Genomic DNA, 19,298 nt, shown 5'->3' with positions numbered 1-19,298 from the left:
GATTGTTCTCCTCACATATTACTACTAAGGCTAGTTAGGTGAGTATGTCTAAGGTCACAGAATTATGGGGGCTTTCAGGGGTCATTTAATTCCTCCCCTTAGATATGATCTTTTTGTTTTGATTTTTGGTATTATGCAATCTAAAGAAGGGCTATTTGCTTTTTAAACCCTTCCAGATATCAACCGTCTGTAGGGGATAGTATTTCCATTAAGCCTTTAGGGCTTCCTTAGGCAGGTCTGAACTTGTAGGGTTTCAGGAAAAACCAGCAGCTGTTTAGAAAGTAGGTTGTATTTAAGCAACAGTGGCAGCTGTGTCTGATCAGAGGAGGGAAAGATTCACTAAGTTCACAACCTTTCAATATAATCTCCAGTTTGAATTTATACTGATGACAAATTCCTCCTGCAGAGTTGGTTTAGAACTCTAAGGAAAAAAACACTAGAACACTCAGGATATGGCAGGGCATAGAAGACTCTTGAGTTACAGACCCACAAAGTCTTAGAATATAAATTTAAATGGTATTTAAATATAATAGGCTCTTTCGTTGTACAATTCTAAAAATTTTCTGATCCATTTTAATATAAAATATATTAAATCTCCTCCAAAAAATTAAACATAATTACCATATGACTCAGAAATTCCACTTCAGGGTATGCACCCTAAAGAACTAAAAGCAGGGACTTAAGGGGCATTCATGGGTGGCTCAGTCGGTTAAGCAGTCAACTCTTGATTTCAGCTCAAGTCATGATCTCAGGATTGTGAGATCAAGCCCCATGTTGGGCTCCGAGTTGGGCGTGGGGCCTACTTAAGATTCTCTTTCTCCCTCTGCCCCTCCCCCCCAATAATAAGGAAATAAAAATATAAAAGCAAGGGCTTGAATAAACATTCATATACCAATGTTCATGGCGACATTATTCACAATAGCCAAAAGCTATATACAATCCAACTGTTCAAAGACAAATGTCCAGATGAATGAATATATAAAAATGTGGTATATACACATAATGGAATATTATTCAGCCTCAAAGAGGAAGGGAATTCTGATACATGCTACAACATGGATGAACCTTGAAAACATTTGTTAAGTGAAATAAGCCAGTTACAAAAGTATAAATATTGTATGATTCCACTTATGTGAGGTACCTAGAGTAGTCAAATTCATAGAAACAGAAAGTAAGATGGTGGTTTCCAGGGCTGGGGAGAATAGGAGGAAAAGGCAGTTAGTGTTAAATGAGTACAAAGTTTCTCTTTGAGGAAGATGAAATAGTTCCAGAGATGGATGATGGTGATGGTTGAACAATACTGCGAATATACTTAATGCCACTGAACTGTACATTTAAAGATGGTTAAAATGGTAACAAAGAAAAAAAAAAAAAAAGAAATGAGTGCCACTTTGGTAGTTGAAGAGAACAGACTAGAGAAAGAAAAATACAGGTATACTGGAATACAGCATCAACCTTGAACCCAATTTGACAGAAATGAAGAAGTCTTTTTTAAAAACAAAATTCAAGAAAAATAAGAAATTTGAGTATTCAATATGTATTTTCCCCCCTTTTCTAGGTTCAAAGTTTTCCAAAACTACATTTTACCCCAAAAGCATTTTACTGTTCTAGAGTCCCGTTTCTCAAGATGAGGCATGTGAAGAGTGCCTCAAAATCATCTGGGGAAGTTGTTAAATGCACATTCCTGGGCTACACCTCAGTGGATTCTTATGCATACAAAGATTGTGGAACTGTTGCCTTAGACACAGAAAGGTAAAGAAAATTAGATACCTATACTATCTTTTATACAAAAACACACGTAACTATCCTGAATCTTTTAAGTTTCATTTATTCAGAAATCTATGCTTAATACAGTATTAAAAGTAATAACCACACCTGTAATTTAAAGATTTTCTTGTGGGAAGGACAGTACTTAGAAACTTTTGAAGTATTCTCACAATTTTTAAAATGGTAATCTTTAAATGACAACTAGCAGGGCATGAAAAGGTTTTATTTTTAACTTCTCAAAAATGATTTGTTTCTAAACTGCATTGAATTATAGTAGCATTTTAGTTACCTTGAGATATCCCCCCAGTACCATTCTGCATCCTGAAGAGAAATAGAACTGTCCTTCATTCCATTTGTAATGGCTGAAGTCATTGGCTTAGGTGGCTTTGGTGGAAGAGCTAGAAGAAAAATGAATATTATTTTGTAGATGTAAATTAATATTTGTTTTCTAATTTCCTCAATCAGGAACAGCTCATTAACCAATGTACATTAAGATTCAAATAATTATAAATTAAAATAAATGTTATTTTATGTTAAATGTTAGCCAAAGAAGGAATCCTTTTAGAACTCCACCAATTAACTGCCTAAAATGTGAAATTTTCAAGCTACTTGGGGTTTTCCCCTCTTCTTATAAACTGCTAACTTTTAATTCTGAACGAATGTCCAAAAAAACTTCATCATCTCTCAAAAGACAATGTAAAGAAAGCCCCTTCACAAACAATTCAGTCCAAAACCCATTAAGTCACGGTGGCCAAGAATTAGTGTCAGAGCCCAAAGCAGGTGAAAGAGGATTAGGTCTACAGAAGAGGGCAGCAGGAAGCACAGGATCTCAGTGCTTGAGGAGGGTGAGGAGGAGATCCTCACTGAGGCAGCCTGGCATGAGGTGTTAAAGTTAAATGAAGGAAGAAGGGCAGCTGTGCAGGGCCCATGTAGCATGGAGTCGTGGAGACCAATGCAATGAGGATGCAGTCCTCAGAAGAAGGCATACCAATACCGTCAGATAAGGGTGAAAGAGTTTCTACTTGGGGGAGGGAAGGCTGGGAGGTGTCAAGGGGAACACAGCAATGGCTATAAGAGAATGGGTACACACAGAGAGATAGATCAAATAAGTAAAACTATTACAAATAATAGGAACCAGATTTCTCACAGTCTATCTAAAAAGGAAGTTAGATATGGAAAGGTGAAAAAACAGAATGATCCTTCTGGTTTGGAACTGGAATTATAGCCATTGATACACACTCATGATTCAATAGCAAGACAGATTCTAGATGCAAATGTCTGTACATACAGGGAATAGAACTATTCCCTAGCTCTGTCCGCCAAGAGGTCCTAAGATCAGCAGCAACCCCCAATATGCATAATTAGCACTCAGATCTTGGTTTTAAATGCTATTCTCTACTAAAAAGAACTGCTCTTTTAAAAATTTTTAAAAAGGGCAGCCCTGGTGGCACAGCGGTTTAGCGCCGCCTGCAGCCCAGGGCATGATCCTGGAAACCCTGGATCGAGTCCCACATCAGGCTCTCTGCATGGAGAGCCTCTGCCTGTGTCTCTGCCTCTCTCTCTCTCTTTTAAAAAAGGAAAAAAAAATTTTTTAAAAAGAGCCACTCTTTGAAGAAAAGCCAAGTCCAGGGTTGAGATAGAGCTAGGCTAGAGCAAGAACCAAATGAACCTTGAATACCATGTTATGCCAAAAATTAATAAGCAAGTGCTCTAAGAATGAGTGGCCATGACAAAAGAATAAAGAAGCCCGCTTGAAGGGTCTCCCACTATCGAATATGGAACAATTGGAGCATCAATACAAACAATGATAGTAAGGGAATATAAGCCATCAAGCAAAATAAGAATCCATGTGCCCAAGCAGATATAAACAAATAAATGAAAAACTGAAAGATTTACAAGGAGGATTTATATAATCTCAAAGGGCTTTCCCACAAAATGATTAGTCACAAAAGTAAAAAAATAATAATAGTGGAGAAGCCTGGCAAACACCACCTTAATCAAGTAATCAATCAAGTTAATACCACCAGTAATGATAAAATCTTGGGTTCCCAAGTAGGATGCACTGGAAGAACACTAACATCACTTCTGTGATATTCCTGCCAAATACGCATAAACTGAGTTTAATCATGAGGAAACATCAAACCATAATTTAGAGACATTCTACAGAAAAACGGGCATGTAATCTTCAAAATTGTCAAGGTCATGAAAAACAAGAAAGATTGAGGAACTGTTTCAGACTGAAAAAGACTAGAGAATCATGACAAATGCAATGTGTGATTCTGGACTAGATCCTTTTTGTTATAAAGGATATTACTGGAATAAGGAAAAAACTTGAATGGAAGCTGAGGATTAATATTGGTATTATAATCCATCAACATTAATTTTCTGATTTTGTAATGCAGTTATGTAGGATAATGTTCTTGTTGGAAAATACACACAAACATGATCATTGTAGGGTATGTATCATGTTGGCAACTTACTTTCAATGGTTCAAAAAAACAAGTTATTTGGACTGTACTTGCAACTTCAGAAGTGTGAGATGGTTTCTACATTTTACTAATGAAAAAGTTGAGATAATATGGACGGAAGAGGGGAACAATGTGAATATGTTCTTCAAAACAGAAACCGCTTACTGTCCAATGTTTTTAACAAGCATATCAGAAAATTCAGTGGTAAAAGAATAGTCTTTTTAACAAATGGTGTTAGGACAACTGGTTACCCACATTCAAAAGAATACAGTTAGGCCCCCATATCATACCATATGCAAAAATTTACTCATAATGGACCAAAAACCTAAATGTAAGAGCTAAGACTATAAAACTTTTTTTTGTGCTTCAAATGACATCAAGAAAATGCAGAGACAACACACAGAATGGCAAAAATCTTTGTAAATCTTGTATATGATAAACAAAATTGTATCTAGAATACATAAAGAATTTTGCAACTTAATAAAAAGACTGAAATAAAAATGGGCACAGGACCTGAATAGATATTTCTCTAAGGAAGATAATGGCCAACAAACCCATGAATAGATAATATCAGCCATCAAGAAAATCAAAATCACAGTAAGATACCACTTTAGGGGTGCCTGGGTTACTTAGTCATTTGAGCAGGTCTTGGATTATCTCTCCCTCCCTCCCCCTCTGCCTCTTCCCTCACTTGCTAGTGCTCTCCTCCTCACTACCCCATTAAATCAATGAATCAATCAATTTTTGGGGGAAAAAAGATACCACTTCACACATACTAGGATGCCTTTACAGTTCACCCTTCGACAATATGAGTTTGAACTGCATGGGTCCTCTTGTACACAGATTTTTTTTCAATAAATATACTGGAAAATTTCTTGAAGATTTGCAAGTTTGAAAAATCTTGCAGAGAAAGCATCAAAAGCTAGAAATATCAAAAAGCTTAAGAAAAAGATTTATCACAAATGCATAAAATATATGTATATACCAGTCTATCTTATCATTTACTACCATAAAATATACACAAATCATAAAAAGTTAAAATTATCAAAATTTTATGCAAACAGACTGTACATGGCCCCATTTGCAGTTGGCAGAAATGTAAACAAGGGTAAAGATACAGTACTAAATAACTGCATAAACTGTAATACATACTGTACTACTGTAATAATTTTGTAGCCATCTCTTGTTGCTATTGCAGTGAGCTCAAGTGTTACGAGTATCAGCTTAAAATGCCCTGTGACACTAATCATATCTGCATGAGCAGTTCATCTCTCCAGTGAATTGCATATTGCAGTAAAAAGTAATCTCCCATGGTTCTTGCATACTTTTTGTGTTTAGCGCAGTACCATAAACCTTGAGTAATACCAGAGGACCCATACAAAGTGCCACTAGTGAGGCTAGAAGCTCCCAAGAAGCAAAGAAGAGTCATGACATTACAAGAAAAAGTGAATTGCTTGACTGAGGTCTGCAGTTGTCCACCAGCCTAAGGACCATTGTTTTAAAAAATAATAAAAAATTTGTGAAGCCACAAATTGGCTATGCCAATTGGCACAAAAACCTTGCACGTTTTAGGATATACCTTTTTATGCTGTATTGAAAATGCAGCTTTTACGTGAGTGCAGGACTGCTCTAAGAAAGGCCTAATTATAGATTCTAATATTATTCAAGAAAAAACTACACCACTATAGGACAACTGAAAGCGAAAGGAAGGTGAAGGATCTAAAACTGGAGAATTTTTTTTTTAAAGATTTTATTTATTTATTCATGAGAGAGAGAGAGAGAGAGAGAGAGAGAGGTAGAGACATAGGCAGAGGGAGAAGCAGGCTCCATGCAGGGAGCCTGACACGGGACTGGATCCCTGGTCTCCAGGTTCAGGCCTGGGCTGAAGGTGGCGCTAAACTGCTGAGCCACCCAGGCGGCCCAAAACTGGAGAATTTAACCAGTAAAGGATGGTTTGATAATTTTAGAAAGAGGCTTTAAAAATGTCAAGATAACAGGGATGCCTGGGTGCCCAGCATCTCAGGGCGTGATCCTGGGTCCGGGGATGGAGTTCCACATCAGGCTCCCTGTGAGAAGCCTGCTTCTCCTTCTATGTCTCCGCCCTCTCTCTGTGTCTCTCATGAAAAAAGTAAAATCTTAAAAAAAAAAAAAAAAAAAAAAAAAAAGTCAAGATAACAGGAAAAGCAGCTTCTGCCAACCAAGTGGGAGCAGACAAGTTCCCAGAGGCCCATAAGAAAATCATGGACGAGAAAGGATGTCTACCTAAATAGGTTTTTAATGCAGACACAAGTGCCCTTTTTTAGGGGAAAAAAAAAATGCCACGAAGGACATTCATCGGTAAGAAAAAGAAGTGAGCACCAAGATTTAAGACAAGAAGGGATTTAAAAAAAAAAGACAGGGGCTAACTCTACCATTTTGCACAAATGCAGTTGGGTTTATGATCAGGAGAACTGCCCTTATCTATAAAGTTGCTAGCCCCCAAGCCTTGAAGGGAAAAAAACACCAGCTGCCAGTCTTCTGATTATACAACAAGAAGGCGTGGACGAGAATCCTTTTTCTGGATTAGTTCCATTGATGCTTTTTGTTCCTGAAGCCAAGAAGTACCTTGCCAGTAAAGGACTGCCTTTTAAAATTCTTTTGGAAAAAAATAAAAATAAAATAAAATTCTTTTGATATTGGACAATGTCCCTGGTCATGAATTCAACATCAAAAATGTTAAAATGGTCTATTTGCCCCCAAATACATCTCTAAATCAGCACCTAGATCAGGGGGTCATAAAGACCTTTAAGGCTCATTATGCACAGTACTCTTTGGAAAGGATTGCCAATGGTCTAGAAAAGAACCCTGATAGAACATCATGAAAGTCTAGAAGGATTACATCACTAAAGATGCCATCACTGTTACAGAAAAAGCAGTGAAAGCCATCAAACCCAAAACAATAAATTCCTGCTGGAAAAAATAGTGTCCAGATGTTGTACATGACTTCACAGGATTCACAATAGAGCAAATCAAGGAAATCTTGAAAGAGATTGTGGATATGGGGGGGGGGGGGAGAAAAAGGTGGGAAGTGAAGAGTTTCAAGATATGGATCTTAGAGAAATTCAAGAGCTAAGTGACACCACACCAGAGGAATTAACAGAGGACAACACGACGGAGATGAGTGCTTCTGAAATGGTGTCATATGATAAGAAGGTAAAGAAGCAGTTCCAGGGATCCCTGGGTGGCGCAGCGGTTTGGCGCCTGCCTTTGGCCCAGGGCGTGATCTTGGAGACCCGGGATCCAATCCCACGTTGGGCTCTCAGTGCATGGAGCCTGCTTCTCCCTCTGCCTATGTCTCTGCCTCTCTCTCTCTCTCTCTCTCTCTCTCTGTGTGACTATCATAAATAAATAAAAATTTTTTTAAAAATCATTTTTAAGAAGCAGTTCCAGAAAACAAATTGACATTAGACAATGTGGCAGAAGGATTCCAGATATTCAAAACTGCTTTTGACTTCATTTAGGATATGACACAAGCACTGAAAAAAAAGAAATGATGGAAGGATTGGTACTGTATAGAAACGTTTTTTAGAAAAATAAAAAAAGCAAAAATGTCAGATAGAAATTACTACATATTTCCACAAAGTAACACCAAGCATGCCTGCTTCTCCTCCCACCTTCTCCACCACTTCTGCCATCCTAAGACAGCAAGACGAGTAACTCTTCTTCCTTCTCTTCAACCTATTCAACATGAAGGTGGCACAGATGAAGATCTTTATAATGACCCAATTCCACTTAGCAGCAAATCATCATCATAAATTTATCTGTTGTACATGTGTCTTGATATGAAAATCTAATAAGTATATAGCAAGAATTGCATCAGGTGTTTTTGTCATCATCATTACCAATTGTACTGATGCTTCGTTATCAGTGCATAAATTATTATCTGTTAAACATGAATTTTTTTTCACAGTATCTTTTCATTTTTGATGTCTAGCATTGGTAATATGGATAATATCTTACAGTGTTTTCTATCATATAATAATGTAGGTACCAAACACATTTTGTAAACAGACAACATAAACTTATACAATCGGTAAGTACAGTACTGTAAAAGTGTATTTTCTCTTATGATTTTCTTTTTCTTTTCTCTAGCTTACTTTATGGTAAGAATACAACATATAATACATACAACATACAAAATATGTGTTAAACAACTGTTTTTGTTATCAATAAGGCTTCTGGTTAACAGGCTATTAGTATATAAGTTTTCGGGGGGGTCAAAAGTTATACACAGATTTTGGACTGCATGGGGATTGGTGCTTCTAACTCCCATGTTATTCAAAGGTAAACTGTAATAAAAAAGACAGACAAGTGTTGGTGAGAATATGGAGAAACTAGAACTCTTGTACACTGCTGATGGCAATATAAAATGATGCAACTGTTTTGAAAACAGTTTCGCAGTTCCTCAAAATATATCCAGCAATTTCAATCCTAGGTATATACTCAAGAGAAATAAAACATACATACACAAAAACTTGTATATGAAGGTTTATAATGGTATTGTTTGTAATAGCCAAAAAGTGGAAACAACTCGATATCCATCAATAGATGAATGGGTAAATAAAATGTGGTATATATCCATACAGTAGATTATTATTTAGCAGTAAAAAGAATGAAATATTCTATAAAATGTATGAACCAAAGAATATTTAGGCTAAGTGAACAGCCTGTCACAAAAGACCACATATTTAGATAATTCCACTGTCCAGAACAGACAAATTTACAGAGACAGAAAGTAAATTAATGGTTGCCTAGGGCTAGGGGTGGGATTAAAGAGGAAAAGGGAAGGACAACTAATGTGTGCAGAGTGGGATAATGAAAATGTTACAAAACTGTTTGTGGTGATGGTTGCAAAACTCTGTGAATGTACTATATACACTTTAAAAGTGGATGAATTTTAAAGTGTATAATTTAAATTTATTTTAAAAAATTTTTTAAGTTTTTTTAAGGATTTTTTTTTTTTAAGATTTTACTTATTTATTCATGAGAGAGAGAGAGAGAGGCAGAGACACAGGCATGGTTGGAGAAACAGGTTCCATTCAGGGAGCCTGATGTGGGACTCGATCCTGGGTCTCCAGAATCAGGCCCTGGGCTGAAGGCAGACGCTCAACCGCTGAGCCACCCAGGCATCCCTATAATTTAAATTTAAAGTGTGAACTCTATATCAATAAAGCTGCTATTAAAAAAAGAAAAAAACTATCAGGCTATTAAAATTACTAGATGAGAAAGAGTTTACTATAATCCATACTTTTTTATAAATGTTATTTATACCTATCTTGTTTGAAAAGGACTTGATGTGGGTTATAAAAAGTAGTTGCAAGTGGACATATAAAATTTGCAAAATTTAAAATTCTTCTATGTATTCATAAGGATTAACACAGTTTAAACTTATGCCATACAAAGCATTGTGTTATAGCTATGAAAGGTACAAAGACAAAGTATTTCCAGCACTCAGAAGAACAAACCTAGAGGGAATGACATATAGAAACACCTAACCATTAACACTCAGCAGAACAAAGTAAATACTTTTTTTTTTGGGGGGGGGGGTGCAAAGTAAATACCATAATAAAGGTAAGAACAAAGTGTAATGGAAACCCAGCAAAAGGAGCACTGGATAGCTTTCTGCGGAAACTTTAATTCAAACACTAAGCTTTTCAAACCTAGTCCTTACTGAACTGAGTGCCATGACCAGCAGAGCCCAACAAGAACCAGTAGACCTCCTGGGGTTAGCAGTGGGTTACACCCTAATCACCAGGAGGAATCACAGACTTGGTCTTATCTATATCCCTTCTCTGGAGACATTCTATGCTAAATTGAGTTGACCAGGCTGTGTGGGGAATATGTTATTTATGGATAATAATAGTTCACTGATAGCTCTTCTACAACTAACAAACATATAATGACCATTTCATCAGTTACACAGGGTTGCCCAGAGCCTCCTTGTATCTCGTTTTTCTCATCTGCAGAAATAAGAATGAAATGATTACAAAGAAGTTTCTACAGAAAGTCTCTAAAACAGCACAGCTATAATAAACTATAAGACCTGAAATGAATCTATACTGGCCTATTTATACATCCTAACTTATTATCATTCTATACATATATTATATAATTATTGAATACCTCCTAGGTTCTAAAAGTCGAAATTACAGCAATAAGCTAGACACAGTCTCTATACTTACAGACTTTACAGTCCAAAAAAACAAATTAAGATAATTCATTATTCCTAAAATCATGAGCATGTTCAAATTTAGCTCAACTACAGTCTTCAAACTAAAAGCTTTGCTTTCTCTAGTATTTGATCCCCCATCATCATCATCATTCTATAATTTTATAGAATTTACTAAATAAAAGCAAATAAAAATATATCTTAACCTTCTAGTTATATGGAGATACGCAAATTTGTATCTACATGTTGCCCCAAGAGCATGATATTATAAATAAGGTTAGGGGATCCCTGGGTGGCACAGCGGTTTGGCACCTGCCTTTGGCCCAGGGCGCGATCCTGGAGACCCGGGATCGAGTCCCACGTCGGGCTCCCGGTGCATGGAGCCTGCTTCTCCCTCTGCCTATGTCTCTGCCTCTCTCTCTCTCTCTGTGTGACTATCATAAAAAAATAAATAAATAAAAATAAAAATAAATAAAAAAATAAAATTTCTGATCTATTAAAAAATAAGTAAATAAATAAGGTTAAAAAATTCTAAATCACTTATTATTTTAAGTAGGTCAAATGGAACATATTGAGAGAAAAGCTAATTAAGGTACATTAATTATCTTTCAACCACTTGACAAGGTAGTTCTTGCACTGGATGAGCACTGCAGTGCTGAGTGATGTTAAATGCACCTGAACAAATATCTTCCTAAATAAGTATCTGTAAAATACCTAGCACTTTTGTTTCTGTTTAATAGGTAAGCATTTCTCTTTCCATTTTCAGACACTGTATTACAAGTTTTTAAATATCAACAATACACAAAGATTTTTTTTAAAGATTTTATCTGTTTATTCAAGAGAGAGAGAGAGAGGCAGAGAGGCAGAGACACAGGCAGAGGGAGAAGTAGGCTCCATGCAGGGAGCCTGACATGGGACTCGATCCTCTGACTCCAGGATCATGCCCTGGGCTGAAGGCAGGCACTCAACCACTGAGCCACCCAGGCGTCCCAATACACAAAGATTTTTAAATTCAGTTTTAATATGTAGATATATGAACATATACACACAAATGTATATGTGTTTTTGTGCACATGTATGTATATATGCATAAAGACATCTAAAAAAAACCAAACTGTTAATAGTGTATATAACAGGGATGAGGGCACTTTGTGTACTTTTTTTTTTTTTTTAAGATTTCATTTATGTATTCATGAGAGACAGAGAGAGAGAGGCAGAGACATAAAGGAAGAAGTAGGTTCTTCGCAGGGAGCCTGATGCGGGACTAGACCCTGGGACCGAGGATCAAGCCGTGAAGCTGAAGGCAGACGCTCAACCACTGAGCCACCCAGGTGTCCCTGTGTTTTCCTTATATATGTTAAAAAAAAAAATGAGTTATGAGGAATTTTTCATTTTAATCTATTGTGTTTTCCAACTTTTTAAAAAAACTTCCAAAAATTCACTTTGGTATTTTTTAATTAAAGAAAGTATTCAGGGGACGCCTGGGTGGCTCTGCAGTTGGGCGTCTGCCTTCAGCTCAGGGCGTGATCCCGGAGTCCCAGTATCAAGTCTCACATTGGACTCCCCGCGGGGAGCCTGCTTCTCCTTCTGCCTCCGGGTCTTTGTCTCTCATGAATTAGTAACTAAATCTTAAAAAAAAAAAAAAAAAAAAGGTATTCGGGGCTACCACACTGTAAAAAGATTATTTATTCAGTCATAATCTACAAATAATCTATAAACAGTAAAGTATCATATCAAAGTTAAATGTGCTGAAATTGATAACTGTGGTACACTGTGGAATATAAAGGAACATTCCTATTCTTAAGAAATACATATTAAGGTATTCAGGAGTAAAGGGCTGAAATGACTGTAACTTATTCTCAAATAGTTCAGAAAAAAGCATGATTTTATATAAAGAGAGAATATGAATGATAAAACAAATGGAATAAATGTTAACAAGTGAAACTGATTATGTTCTTTGCATTCTTATTTTTGCACATTTTCTGTAAGTTTGAAATTATTTCCAAATAAAATATTTAATTAAAAAAATTAAGAATCAAGGATGCCTGGGTGGCTCAATGGTTAAGTGTCTGCCTTTGGCTCAGGGCATGATCCTGGAGTCCCAGGATCGAGTCCCACATCAGGCTCCCTGCATGGAGCCTACTTCTCCCTCTGCCTGTGTCTCTGCCTCTTTCTCTGTGTCTCTTATGAATAAATAAATAAAATATTTTTTTAAAATTAAGAATCAGAGTTAGGTACTTATGACCAAAGACTTTAATTCTGTAAGCCCAAACATATAGCACAGTGCCTGGTACACGGTATACACAATAAATGTGTTCATTCAACAGTGACTGACCTACTTATCCTAGGCTTTTGTTTCTCTCCATCCATAAAATAGGATGAAAGTAGTATCTACATCCTATGAGAATTAAGTGAGTCAATATATGCAAACTTAAAACAGTGTATGACACACTGCAATCAATAAATATTAGCTGTTAGATATAGGTGCTACACTAGATGACAAAGACAGTAATAAGACCAACTGTCCAGTGAGCAATTTAAATAAGTAAAATATATAATACCTACCTTTTAACCATATGCTATAGTTAAACACAGTTAAATTATTTTTTAAAAAGATTTTATTTGATAGAGAGAGAGAGAGAGAATGAGAGAGAGCAGGGACAAGTGGGGGGGTCCCAGGGAGAAAGAGAATCAGGCTCCCTGCTCAGCTTGATCTCAGGACCCTGGTCAAGGGGTGAAGGCAGACACTTAACCAACTGAGCCACTTAGGTGCCTCAAGTAAAAGTATTTTTAAAGTGTATTTTAAAGGGTATTTATTATATGATTATATCTCAACTGAAAAAAAAGGGAGAGATGGGGGCACCTGAATGATGGATGCAGTCTGTTGGGTACCCAACTCTTGGCTCGAGTCGTGATTTCAGGGTTGTAAGACTAGCCCAGGGATCCCTGGGTGGCGCAGCGGTTTGGTGCCCGCGATCCTGGAGACCCGGGATTGAATCCCACGTCGGGCTCCCGGTGCATGGAGCCTGCTTCTCCCTCTGCCTGTGTCTCTGCGCCTCTCTCTCTCTCTCTGTGACTATCATAAATAAATAAAAATTAAAAAAAAAATTAAAAAAAAATAAATAAATAAAAAAGACTAGCCCAGTGTCGGGCTCTGAAGCAGTCTGAGATTCTCTCTCTCTCCTCCTGCCCCTCCCGTCCACTCTCTCTCAAACAAATCTTTAAAAAGAAAAAAAGAGGGCAGCCTGGGTGGCTCAGCTGTTTAGTGCTACCTTCAGCCCAGGGCATGATCCTGGGGACCTGGGATTGAGTCTCGTGTCAGGATCCCTGCATGGAGCCTGCTTCTCCCTCTGCCTAGGTCTCTGCCTCTCTCTCTCTCTCTGTCTCTCATGAATAAATAAAAATCTTAAAAAAAAAAAAAAAAAGAAAAAAGAAAAAAAAAAAAGAGAGACTCAGAAAGGACAGGATGCCAGCATAAAATAAGGGCACTAAATCTAGAGAGAGTCAAGGAAAACAAGATAATATCCCAGACCAAAGAAGAGCGTGTATACAAAAAAAAAAAAAAGCCCAAGAGAGAATTTAAAGAAATGCCTGAAACGCAGAGTACAAGGTGAGGAATAGTGGAAATTCATTTTAGCCACCTGTCACCTCCTGTATTCTTACCCCAGTGTAGCTGCCTCCCCACTAAATCATCTTCTCCTTGTTCATCATTCCATTATGTCCTCTGGGGCTTCCTCCCTGATCATTCCCCCTACACTGTAATTAAACTATCTTATAATTTCAGTATCTTTCCAGAAATTGTTTTTCCCCTACTTCCCGGCCTACTCTGAAACCTGGCTGTTCCCGAAGAACACTACTAAAATCTTGCAGCCCAAGCTCTTGGAAGGTTGCTCATTTTCCCACACCTTATGGATGTGGGCCTTTGTTCTTCCTTAGCTCTCAATTTTTCTAGAAAGCCTTTTATTCCTTTCATTCACACCTTAAAATTGATTATTTCCTTGACCCACTTTTTATTCTATACTTGCATCTAACCCCAAAGCTTCAAATTATATCTGTACTCTGATCTCAAAACATTATTTCCAACTACAGAGTCTTTTCTAAATTTCTGCGTGTCCAACAGAAGACACCTAACGTGTCAAGCACTGTAACAAGCACAGTGAATCAGACCAGTGCTTCTCACACTGTAATAAATTATAAATAACCTAGGGGTCTTATAAAAATGTAGAATATGGTTTGCTAGGTATGGTTTGGGGCCTGGAATTCTGCATTTCTAACAAGCTCCCAGGTGACACCAATGTTGCTGGTCCGAACTTTGAGTAGCAAGCAGCTTAGAGATGTCTCTCTTTGAAAAGCTTCTATGGGGTAAGAAAAAAAAAAAAGGGAAGTAGATTACAATAGCTAAAATACAGTTGATTTAATACATGTGGTTCTTTACTACCTCTAAAATCACTTCAAATTGGCAATAAAATATATTTTTAATGGCACAAACACAATAGCAGAGATGAGGAAACAACAGCTGATGATAAAAAAATGTTAATAAAGAAAAAGAAAACAGTTGAATTTGATTGGTAGAATGCAAAACTGAAACCTAACCTGAAGAAAGTTTAATAAAAAAAAAAAAATCTAATTCTGTACTGTACTCTAGGAAGTCAGAAATTAAAAGCACAACACATCTCTGAAGGGAAGATTGAGGGATGGGGCCGTAACCAGAACTGACAGTCTACAGAAAAAGTAGTTAGATCCTAGTTCTCCATCCCAACCCCCAAGCAATCAGGTAACTTCCTGCACAAATGCTGCCTGTTAACTTATAAGCCAAAGAAACAATTAGAAAGGCTCTAGATTCAGGGACCACCAAGCACAGCTGGGACTAGGGTTAAGTCCTTTATTGAAAACAGCAGAATTGGGGCACCTGGGTGGCTCAGCAGTTGAGTGTCTGCCTTTGGCTCAAGTCGTGATCCCACAGTCCTGGGATCAAGTCCCAAAGGAGTCTGCTTCTCTGCCTATGTCTCTGCATCTCTTTCATGGAAGAAAGGAAAGGAAAAGAAAGAAAACAGGGATCCCTGGGTGGCGCAGCGGTTTGGCGCCTGCCTTTGGCCCAGGGCCCGATCCTGGAGACCCGGGATCGAATCCCACGTCGGGCTCCTGGTGCATGGAGCCTGCTTCTCCCTCTGCCTGTGTCTCTGCCTCTCTCTCTCTCTCTCTCTCTCTCTGTGTGACTATCATAAATAAATAAAAAAAATTTAAAAAAAAAAAAAAAAAAAAAAAGGAAAAGAAAGAAAACAGCAGAATTAAGGAAAAGATATATATACCAACCTCCTTCCCCACCTCAGTTTTCTTAACACTGAACCACCAAGCTTATATTCCCAGGGAGGAGTCAGGGAGATTTTTCTCTGGGGAAACTGACAAGAATCCAAAAAAGACCTAAAAATATGGATATTTGGGAGTTACCAATGAAAAAGATATTCACCATCTTCTCAACTTTCAGTGAAGGCCTCCAATTAACACAGCCACACACTGACAAGGATAGAGCTTCCAATCAGCTTTTTAGTATATCATTCTTAAGAACTAAACTTTGAAAAGGAAGTTCTGACACATCCTACAACATGGAGGAGGAATCTTGAAGACATGTGTTCATGAAGAATCTTTGAGAAATAAGTCAGTCACAAAAGGACAAATATTGTGTTACTTCTCTTATATGAGGTAGCTAGAGTAATCAAATTCGCAGAGAGAAAGTAGAATGGTGGCTGCCAGAGGCTAGGGGGAAGAGGAATGGGAAGTTAGTGTTTAACAGGTTCAGAATTCCAGTGAGGGGGTGTCTGGTGGCTCAGTCAGTTAGGTATCTGCCTTCAGCTCAGGTCGTGATCCCAGGCTCCTGGGACGGAGCCCCAAGTCGAGCTTCCCTGCTCAGCTGGGAGTCTGCTTCTCCCCCCTCCCCCTGGCTTGTGCTCTCTTCTCAAATAAATAAATCTTAAAAAAAGAATTCCAGTTAGTTAAGATGAGAAAGGTCTGGAGATGGATGATAGTTATGGTTACACAACAATGTGAGTGTACTTAATACCAAAGAATTGTACGCTTAAAAATTAGTAAAATGTTGAGTCTGTTATGTATATTTACCATAATTTTTTAAAAGAACCAGAAGACATTTAAAAAGCTATCAAGGGCAGCTCCGGTGGCGCAGCAGTTTAGCGCCACCTGCAGCCCAGGGTGTGATCCTGGAGACCCGGGATCGAGTCCCACGTCAGGCTTCCTGCATGCATGGAACCTGCTTCTCCCTCTGCTTGTGTCTCTGCCTCTCTCGCGCTCTCTCTGAATAAATAAATCTTTAAAAAAAATAAAAGTAAAAAAAAAAGCTATCAAAATTAAATAAAACCAAAATCAAACCAAACAAAGGAACTTAGAAGTAAACAGAGAATTCAAGAAGAAAATATCACAGACACACAAAAAAGTATAACATCCTCAGGAAATACTGCATCTGTTAAATACAAACAAGATTTATAATAAATTAACATTAAAGAACAAGAGCCCTTACATATTAAAATTACAAGAGGTTTTTTAAAAAACCTCAACTGACGAGCTGGCAAATAAACGAGGAAATCTCCCAAGAAGTACAACAAAAAGAGAAAGTAATGAAAATAGAAGATAAAGGGATCCCTGGGTGGCGCAGCGGTTTGGCGCCTGCCTTTGGCCCAGGGCGTGATCCTGGAGACCCGGGATCGAATCCCACGTCGGGCTCCCGGTGCATGGAGCCTGCTTCTCCTTCTGCCTATGTCTCTGCCTCTCTCTCTCTGTGTGTGACTATCATAAAAAATAAAAAATAAAATAAAATTCAGATTATTTAAAAAAAAAAGAAAATAGAAGATAAAATTATCAGAGGATAAACCCAGAAGACCCAATACTCAACTAACAGAAGTTCCAGAAAGCAGAAACATTTAAAGTATAAGAAAAAATATTCAAAAATGAAGGACACAAATTAGTCCACACCAAAGAGGCACCTAGGTGGCTCAGTCAGTTAAGCAGCTACCTTCAGCTCAGGTCATGATTCTGAGGCCCTGGGATCAAGCCCACATCAGATTCCTTGCTTTCTGCTTCTCCCTCTCCCTCCCACCCTGCTCATTCTCTTCTCTTTTTCTCCCTCTCTCGTTATCAAATAAATAAAATCTTTAAAAACAAAAAGTCCACAAGTATGCCACATAATAAATGAAAAAGATCCACATCAAAGTACATCCCTGTGGAATTTCACATCATGGATAAAGAGAAAAAAAAAAAACATCACAAAGGACGACTAAGGCCTGGAATGTCTTTGAATTCCTCAACAGCAAGGCTGGAAACTAACAACACTAGAGAAAAACCTTTGAATTCTGATGGAAGATGATTTTTCAAGCTATAATTATATGTCCTGCCCAAATTACCAATTACATGAGGGTAGGACTGACATTTTCAGACATGCAAGATCTCAAAGAACTTATCTCTCTTGGAATCCTTTCTGAGGAAGCTCCAGCAAAAGGAAAAGATAAACCTAGGGGAAAAAAGATATGTAGGATTCAGGAAAATGGATGCCAATGCTAAGGAGAAAAGCAAAAGCAATCCCCAGGGTAATGGTGAACAGGAGTACCAGGATGACAGTTGTAAACAATAGTTGGGATTCTAGCAGTAGAATAAATGAAGGGCAGCTTAGTGGGTATGTTGAAGGGAAAAAAAAAATGGAAATAATTATCTAATGTTTAACTACACTGAGTGAGACAAGTTTTATAGTTCTGTCACAGAGTATGGGGATAATGCTGTCATAAGTACATTTAAAATCAGGCAAACATTTAAAATTTATGGAAATTATAAAATAAATAAAATTTATGGCAATTATTAATTTTGAAAAATTATAGAAGATGTAATCATAATATACTAATGGCTCACCTGTGAGCACTGTTTACATGATCATAACATGTAAATACTAAAAGATAATTAAAAGGGCACCTGGCTGGCTCAGTCAGTAGAACATAAAAACTCCTAATCTCAAGATTGTAAATCAAAGCCTCACTTTGGGTATAGAGGATACTTAAAAATAAAATCTTAAAAAAAAAAAAAGATTTAAGAAACAATTATAATTGTCATATAAGTATTTTGGAAAAATGGGTAAAGAAGAAGAGTATGTAAGGCCTAAGAGAACTCCCCATCTTCCTTAGAAGGAGTCAATAGTATCTCATTATGAAAAACAGGGAGGTAGAAATCAGAAGAAAAAAACTGAAAGACTTAAATGTTAGCTCTGTAGATTAGAAACTGAGGATAAAAAGGGTACACCAGGGAACTGCTAGGGTTTTATTTTGGTGGTGGGGGGGGAGCCCACTACAAACCTTGAAGTCAATTTTTGACTTTTTAAATTATGAACTTATATTGTTTTGATGAAAATAAAAATCAGGGATCCCTGGGTGGCGCAGCGGTTTGGCGCCTGCCTTTGGCCCAGGGCGTGATCCTGGAGACCCAGGATCGAATCCCACGTCGGGCTCCCGGAGCATGGAGCCTGCTTCTCCCTCTGCCTATGTCTCTGCCTCTCTCTCTTTCTCTCTCTGTGACTATCATAAATAAATAAAAATTAAAAAAAATAAAAATAAAAATCATAGGCCCCTGGGTGGCACAGTCAGTAAAGCATTGACTCTTGGTTTCGGCTCAGGTTGTAATCTCAGGGTCACGAGACTGAGCCCAGCATTGGGCTCCATGACCAGGGTGGAATGACCTTGAGAATCTCACTCCCTCTCCTTCTGCCCCTCCAGCTCTTGAGCATATATGCACTCCCCTCTCTCAAATAATCTTTAAAAAGAAAAGCCAAATTAAAAGAGTTTATTCTGATTCTGGCACTTAAAACT

The 19,298-nt window shown here is 37.6% G+C and overlaps 1 protein-coding gene across 8 annotated transcripts in view; it reads right to left on the bottom strand.

Annotated features, from left to right (window-relative positions):
• The window catches only part of PIK3R3 (phosphoinositide-3-kinase regulatory subunit 3), a 139,840-nt gene that overhangs the window by 45,482 nt on the left and 75,060 nt on the right, over positions 1-19,298 (bottom strand). For 5 of the 8 annotated variants that reach the window (XM_049094451.1, XM_049094454.1, XM_049094453.1 and 2 more), the window contains one exon: positions 2,057-2,165. In XM_049094451.1, coding sequence (XP_048950408.1) covers positions 2,057-2,139 — 83 coding nt within the window. In that variant the 5' untranslated portion in view covers positions 2,140-2,165. Of the gene's footprint in view, positions 1-2,056; positions 2,166-13,306; positions 13,520-19,298 lie in introns of those variants that run through there. The other 3 variants (XM_049094447.1, XM_049094448.1, XM_049094449.1) reach the window with 2 other exon arrangements.

This window comes from Canis lupus, chromosome 15, assembly GCF_003254725.2.
Source record: "Canis lupus dingo isolate Sandy chromosome 15, ASM325472v2, whole genome shotgun sequence".
Taxonomy (NCBI): domain Eukaryota; kingdom Metazoa; phylum Chordata; class Mammalia; order Carnivora; family Canidae; genus Canis; species Canis lupus.
The sequence above is the reverse complement of the archived record's forward strand: the minus strand, read 5'-3'. Positions and strand labels throughout refer to the sequence as shown.